General features: G+C 33.4%; 1 protein-coding gene across 2 annotated transcripts; it reads left to right on the top strand.

The window, feature by feature from the left end:
• The first annotated feature begins 4,757 nt into the window (after positions 1-4,757).
• LOC127073876 (two-component response regulator ARR5) lies at positions 4,758-6,568 on the top strand. 2 transcript variants are annotated; one of them, XM_051015122.1, is made up of 5 exons: positions 4,758-5,111; positions 5,191-5,267; positions 5,358-5,435; positions 5,574-5,644; positions 6,190-6,568. In XM_051015122.1, exons 1-5 carry the CDS (start codon positions 4,958-4,960, stop codon positions 6,446-6,448), a joined length of 639 nt encoding a protein of 212 aa, XP_050871079.1. In that variant the 5' UTR covers positions 4,758-4,957; the 3' UTR covers positions 6,449-6,568. The 2 variants fall into 2 exon arrangements, with proteins under 2 accessions (XP_050871079.1, XP_050871078.1); XM_051015121.1 differs by having other exon boundaries at positions 5,571-5,644.
• The last annotated feature ends 1,045 nt before the right edge of the window (positions 6,569-7,613 follow it).

Raw genomic sequence — 7,613 nt, 5'->3', positions numbered from 1 at the left:
TTCCTAGTTATATTTACCTTTTGGGGGTATTTTCATGAGAGAGGGAATTAGGGTTTTGTATGGGAATCCTACTTGATGCATGAAATTGATGATATGATGGCGTGTTATTGTGTTGAGAAGTTAAGAAATGAAGAAACTTGATGAAAGCTTGTGGGTTTATGTATTATTGCCTTGTATGTGTGATTTTGTTGTGTTTTGATCCTCCTAAGATGTTAATTTATGTTAGGTTTTTATAGTATGAGTTACCATGTATTTGGATTGAGAAAATTATGAAGAACGAGTGAAAATCTGGAAATATCATGATTTATTTCGAATCAGGAAGCAGAAATTCTACAGAAAAGAAATTATGACTGATTTGATTCGAATAAGAACATTTACACTGTGATTTTGATTCGAATAAATCACTTATGGGTAGCCCTTGAATAGTTTTATTAAAATCATAGTTTACACTTGATTCGAATTAAAAAGGAAAATTGTGTTCAAAACTCTGTTTTCGCCATAACATGAGTTTTATAACTCGAAATAAGGTGCGGTCAGTTGCGTTAGAAAGCTATTTCAATACTCCAGTAGATGGTGAAGTAAAATAATTATTTTTATGCCAATTATTTATAGGATAGTGATGGTAAACTATCATGTATGATATGATGAGATTGAAGTTGGTTAAATACCTTGTTCCCTGTTTCCACCAATTGATGTGAGGTCAGATGCATTTGAAAGTTAACACAAATAACTATAACATAGTTGAATCCTATTTTCTTGTTTCCACTTTACTTTTCCTTGCTGAGTTCAGTTATCCCCGCCATAGGATGATCAGACGAACGCTCACTATGTGACATGTAAGTGGATTAACTTAGGCTTAAGTAGTTACATGGAACTTTCGCCTAATGCTTGATTAATAATGTTTGAACTATCATGCATGCTTTATGAATCATAGTATGTTATGTTCTTTATGTATAACATTATGATGTGAACACATTGAATTGGAAAGTATATGTATATTGTGATATGTTTGCATTAAATGAACAATAATTGATTAAGACATGTTATAATAAGTGAGGTGAAACCTAGGTTGTAACTAGATGAATGAACTAGTAAGAATAACTTAGGCTATGACAAGTAACTTAGATGGTGATATTTAGATGCGAAGGTACCTTGGTGTGTATCGTGGACGAGCAGTCGCTAGAATTGTAGCTTAGTTACGAACTAATATTCTTTGTATGGAACATGAATTGATATTATAATATTGGTGAATGTCATCTCCTAGTGATTGATGAGTACAATCACGTTGCGAATGATGAACTAATCATGTATTCAGAAACAACCCCATTACCGTGCCTGTCCCAAATTGTGATACTTATGAAAAGTAAGAATTAGGATACATCATACATGCACCATTGCTTTGCATCAACCAAATGGGTTAGAGTCCCATAGTTCAATCAAATGGGTTAGAGTCCATAGTTCAACCAAATGGGTTAGAGTCCCATAAAAGATGTGGATCTAAAAGTGGGTTAGAGTCTCATACGAGGAAAAGGCTCGAAATGGGTTTGAGTCCCATATGGAGCGAAGATTCTTGAAGTGGATTTGAGTCCCATTGAGAATATGAAATCCACAAGAAAGTTGAAGCATGATACAAGGATCCATGACCCGTGTCGATAATCCTAGACATAGGGTTGGCCGGAGAAAGATACCTTGTTACAGTTTTCGATTAGTGACTTATTTCGGTGGCGAACTCAAGTGTACATGTTTCCATACAATGCGAAAATCCTCTAGATGCTTAAGTCTTTACTCTATTTGAATGACTTAAGTTGAGAAATCGATTAGACACCTTGTAGAGCCGAGTGGATCCATTGGATAGGGGAACTCACTTAGATTATTATCTCACCCCATTATCGTTGTTGTTTTTCAGGAGTTTATTGCAGGTTAAGGTAAGCAAATGTTGTTTGTTGATGTTTTGAAGACTTTTGTGATCATGATCTTTCGTTGTGGATTGTGTGCAATTATAGATATTGTACATAACTTTTAGTTTTAATTTAGGCACTATTGTATAACATATTCCATATATGTATTTTTATTTGGATATATATATATATATATATATATATATATATATATATATATATATATATATATATATATATATATATATATATATATATATATATATATGTATATAATGATGCCGTTAGGTACTTGTGTTGTATCTGTATCAATTAATACTACATATATTGTATTTTCTAGATGTATATTATAGTAGGTGTTACAAATATTTAAGCAATGGGATCTCCACCTAGATCTCCTCCAATGGTTGAAAACTTAAGGGACGAAACTAAGACATTCATGTACCTCCATTGAAGATGCTCTTAGTATCTTATGGGATACTCTTATACTTTTATAATACACTGATCACTTAGGCACGTGACTTGGCGAGCATAACCTTGAAGCTTCAAGACCCATGGCTAAATTCATCATGAATTCAACACTTCATCTAGGAATTGACTTATTCAAGACTTCATTTGGGACTTGACTTATTCAACACTTCATCTGGGACTTGACTTATTATATCTAATGAGACTTTATCTGACTTCTTTGATAGATGCCAATACTAGAGGTTACATGGCCATAGATCTTCACTAACTCCACCGAACGCCATTTGGCAGTAGGTGTTGTCAACATCAAAACCACTAAAGATCATATGCAGATGATTGTACTTGCAAGCACATAACTCCACAATAACAACAAGCAAATTCCCATGAAGATCAATTTGTTTTCACTTTTTCTACTTTTTCACCATTTCCTTTCTAGTTTAATGGTTCACTATTGTCTAACATGACCGCCATATCAGTCACCAATATTAATTCTCAACACCAATGACGTTAATGCATTAACTATTGTATCTTCATTGATTTTAATTGTCTCAGTCGGAGCCATAGACTTTTGCACCTCTGATTCCTTGTAAAAGATGTAATTCCTTGTATGATATATGATATGATACCATTCATAAACAACTTTGTACCAATATCCATTCATCCACACCTTCCCACCACAAGTTCATTCATATCCATCTCAACACAAATACAGGAAAATCATCCTTTCTCCATGTTTAACGTTGTAGTTACAACTTTGATTAGTTTCCATACTGACATTGCATTTGCAAGAAGGAAACTTTCATCACAATACAGTATGTTCAAACCAAGAAACCAAACCCATACTAGAGTTCTTTCTATTTTTGCTTTAGGTAGTAAGAACTTTGGACTCCAATGAAATACTGCCAAGTAATGATAAGAAAATCATCCATGAACCCTTTGACACAACTCCTTCATTATCTACCCCTAGATTAAACTTTACCACAAAGAAACCATTGTTATTATCACGAATATCAAATCCTGCATTGAATTTCTAATTTTATGGAGTCTCTCCATCTTTATCTTATATCCTTGTGTTTTCTAAGTAATTTCACCACTATCACATTCTTCCATGTTGAACACATTCTTTTTCATCTAGTTAAATTTTTGATAACAATCAATTTTCATTCTCATGTTCAATTTATCATGAAAAAAAACACAATCAACTTGTTTTTTACAATACACGTAAGTAAATCACGTTATTTTCAAATTTCATAAATGGTGTAATTATTTCTTGAGGAAGAGAACACCGTGCTCTCTATTTTTTCAATTGATTTCATTCAATTTCAATCAAATATTACAAAATTAAATTATCAATAGTTTGGTTTTTACTTATTAAAATAGTAGCCGACCATGAGTTTAATTTTTAGCGGAGTACTATTTCTTATTCACAATCTCCTTTGGTGGGTCCCACAAAGATCCTCTACGACTGCGTGGCTCAGAAAACGAGCCCAATACCATGAAAAACCAAAATTCAACTTAAAAGATGTCAAATTGTCAATGTAAAATCATAAGCATTCTCAAAATTTCTCCAAATCTTGTTTTTTTCCCATTTAGCCGTCCTAATAATTCCAATCCCAACAGTAAAGATTGAGTCCCACCTAGAAACCAATGACGAAGAATCAAAGAAAGCAAAAAAAGGGTTGTTGGTAAACCTTTAATTTTTGTGTGGTCTAGACTCTAGAATCATTCAACTTCAAAACCAGTGTCCTACACAATGCCTAGTCAAATTCCAGCATTCTTAACCCGCGGCAACATCACAGGGTATCTGACCCCAAATATACGTTTGGCCTCCTCTGACCGTGACCAACGTTACTATTCATATGTGAAATATTATTTTTTTCTTTCATTTATACATTTTTTAAAGATATATAAAATAATTAATTAAGTTATTCATTATAGACAGAGAAAGTAATAAATTAATCTTGTAAAATAAAAGCATTTGATAGAATATTGTATTTTATTAAAGGACACAATGTTTAATAAAGAGTTACACTATTTGGTGAATGAGTGTTTTATGAAAGGGTTTTAATTTCATAAAACAACACCATTTAATTTATAAGTAGATTATAGAGAAACACATAAATTAGAACCTTTATCTCGGCTGCTAAATTTCAGATTTTTTTTCCTCCTTACATTCGAATTCTTCTCTAGTAGAAATTCGAAATAGTCTTTTTTTTCCAAACTTATTGGTGAGTAACAAGATAAGTACATAAAATAAATAAAAATAAGTAGTATTTGTGAAATAAAGATTTTGTTGTGGATTTGGATTTTGACAGGAGAAGCGACAAGTGGACCTAGTAGATGGATTTTGCAAAGATTTCATAGATTTGGATCCTCCGAATCTTAGACCTTTATTAATTTTCTTTACCCTTTTCTGCCTTTTCAATTTCAATTCAGCCCCACAAATCAGTTTACTTTTATTTTCTACGTTTTTTTACTATTATTAGCACGCTTCTCTTTCTTAAATTAAAACCCCCACTTCTTCATTTTCCATTTTCACTCACACAACACAACACTCTGCGTTTAAACAACCACCCAACCGTTTTTATATCATGACTCCCGCCGGTGAAATTTTCCGGTCCAATTTCACGGAATTGTTAGAGGAATCTCCTTCCGGTGCGGGTGAACTGCACGTCCTTGCTGTTGATGATAGCCTTGTTGATCGCAAGGTTATTGAACGTTTGTTAAAGATTTCTTCATGCAAAGGTAATAATAATAATAATATTTAGAATTTCATGTGTTTGTGAATTTTGGTTGGAATTGATTCTGAAGATTTTTTTTTCAGTTACTGTTGTGGAAAGTGCAAGACGAGCTCTTCAGTATTTGGGATTGGATGGAGAGAATACTGATATTGGTTTTGATGTAAGTAGATTCTGTTTTTGGATTTTGAATTGTGTTTTGCAATTTGGAAATTGAATTTGATTGTTTATTTGTTATGGTTGCTGGTTGCAGGGTGTGAAGGTTAATCTGATAATGACAGATTATTCCATGCCTGGGATGACAGGGTATGAACTACTCAAGAAAATCAAGGTATTGTGATAGGTTGTTGAGTTTTCTGATTTGAATTGTTGATCATGGAATTCTGTTTATGTGAAATTTGTTTTGAAATTGTATATTGGAGGAAGGTGATTCTTATTACTCTCTACCTGTTTGTGTTAATTTCAGCAGGAGTCTTCTGTTTTTAGAGAGATTCCAGTGGTGATCATGTCGTCCGAAAATGTTTTGACTCGAATTGATAGGTAAAACTTGAATGAAATGTGTGTCTTTTGATTCTAGTCTGATTTGCAACTTTGGATTGTGTTACTGTTAACTGTTGAACTTCCTGAGAATAGATGAATTGATTGTAGAGATGCAGACTTTATTTGAATGTAAATAAGCTCTAATTTTCTTAAGCGAAAATTCGTAATTAAGTTCTCCCCTTCTCATGATAAGCATGGCCTAAATCTTTAACCTCAAATTAGTTTATGTGCTATTTGTTTTGTTAGCAATCATATGAAATCATTTAATCCTTAGATAGGGTTGATACTGTTGTAGTTGCGAAACAACAAAGCTGAAAAGTAGAGAAATTGTTAAAAAAAGCTATAAAAAGGATGTAAAGTTTGATGAGGTTCGATCAATTGTTCCTACGTCTCCAAGGATCTTACATAAATGTCACAATTTATCGCCGATGAGTTGATGTGTGTGTTTTTAGTATGTGATTTTGCACCCGCTCGTTGAAAGTTATGTGGCAAGCATTTCTTCTAGTCCTGCTTTTTAATATTTTTACTTTCCCTGATTCTCGCAGATGCCTTGAGGAAGGAGCGGAGGATTTTCTATTGAAACCGGTCAAGTTGTCAGATGTAAGACGCTTGAAAGATTTTGTCATGAGAGGTGAAGTGAAGGATGGTGAGAAAAGTTCTCTAAAAAGAAGACGATCATCAGATGATAGTAGTCCATCTCTATCCGCCACATTCTCGCCAATGCGCCATTCATGCGATCCACCATCATCAGTTTTCTCACCACTCTCACCATCACCATTATCATCCAAGAAATCTAGATTGTGACCATAAATTGATTAGTCTCATATGCCTCCATTTTTGCATAGTAATGTCCATATTTTGAATTTGTTAACTAGTCTATACAGTTTGTACTCGGGCAATAAACAGAATCACTATTTTTTGGCCTCTTATTTGTTCACCGATTTTGCTTTTGTACAAATGAAGTTTATTAAAACTTAAAAACATTGAATTGAACAAAAGATGACTTAACAAGAAACTAATCAGACCCTATAAGTGGATCCGACCAAAAAGCTTTATCAGACTTCTGGAATATCGACATAAATCTTAGACTCTTTAGCCATAGAACCCATCTTAGCTAAAGCATCCGCAGAAGCATTAGTCTTAGTCTTTTTGAAGGTGTGAGAAATTATTGTTTATTAAAATCAAAATTTCTCGAATCAAGACAACTAGGAATGTTTCAAAAACTTGATGCGTTGTACTCCCTAATCAAACCCTCTTATTGTCACTTATAAAAAGGCGCGCATTGCGTTAGAGTAGTAAACCTATTTTTAAGAAATATAGTATCTTGACTAAGTTGAAAAGTATTATAACCTGGATTTCTTAACCAAAAGAGGTTCTTACGAACCAGACTCTAAACTTATAAACGTGTTAAGTTTAAAAAGACGTTGGACGGCTTTCGATCTTACCCAACGGAATTGAAGTGCGGGAAAACTTAATTTGAAAGTTAAAATAGCCCTTTAAGTGTTTCTACGAACAATTGTACGAATTACTGGTTTAATTACGATCCTTACATTCTAGCCTTATAAATTTAGCTAGACATGGTAAAGTAAAAGTGCATTAAAATAAATAAAAGTAGTGCGAGTGCGGAAAGTAAATAATTTAAAGCGAGTGCGAGGAAATAAATAAAATAAAAGCGAGTGCGGAAAATAAATAAAGTAAAGCGAGTGCGGAAAATAAATAAAGTAAAGGCGAGTGCGGGAAATAAATAAAGTAAAGGCGAGTAATAAAAACCTGCTCCAATCGGAGGGCTGAGTAAATTGCAATGCGGAAAAGAAAATGGCAGCAGGATTAACTTCCTTCCAAAGTGCTCCAAACTCGAGTACAGACTCTATCACAGACTCAATTACACAATTGTGGTAACACTACAATGCGAAGCGATTACCACTTTATAAAACTGAATATATGCCTAAGTGAAACAAAGTTCCTTCTG

The sequence above is a fragment of the Lathyrus oleraceus genome, chromosome 4, assembly GCF_024323335.1.
Source record: "Lathyrus oleraceus cultivar Zhongwan6 chromosome 4, CAAS_Psat_ZW6_1.0, whole genome shotgun sequence".
NCBI lineage: Eukaryota > Viridiplantae > Streptophyta > Magnoliopsida > Fabales > Fabaceae > Lathyrus > Lathyrus oleraceus.
Note: the sequence above shows the minus strand (reverse complement) of the source record. Positions and strands in the feature narration are given on the sequence as shown.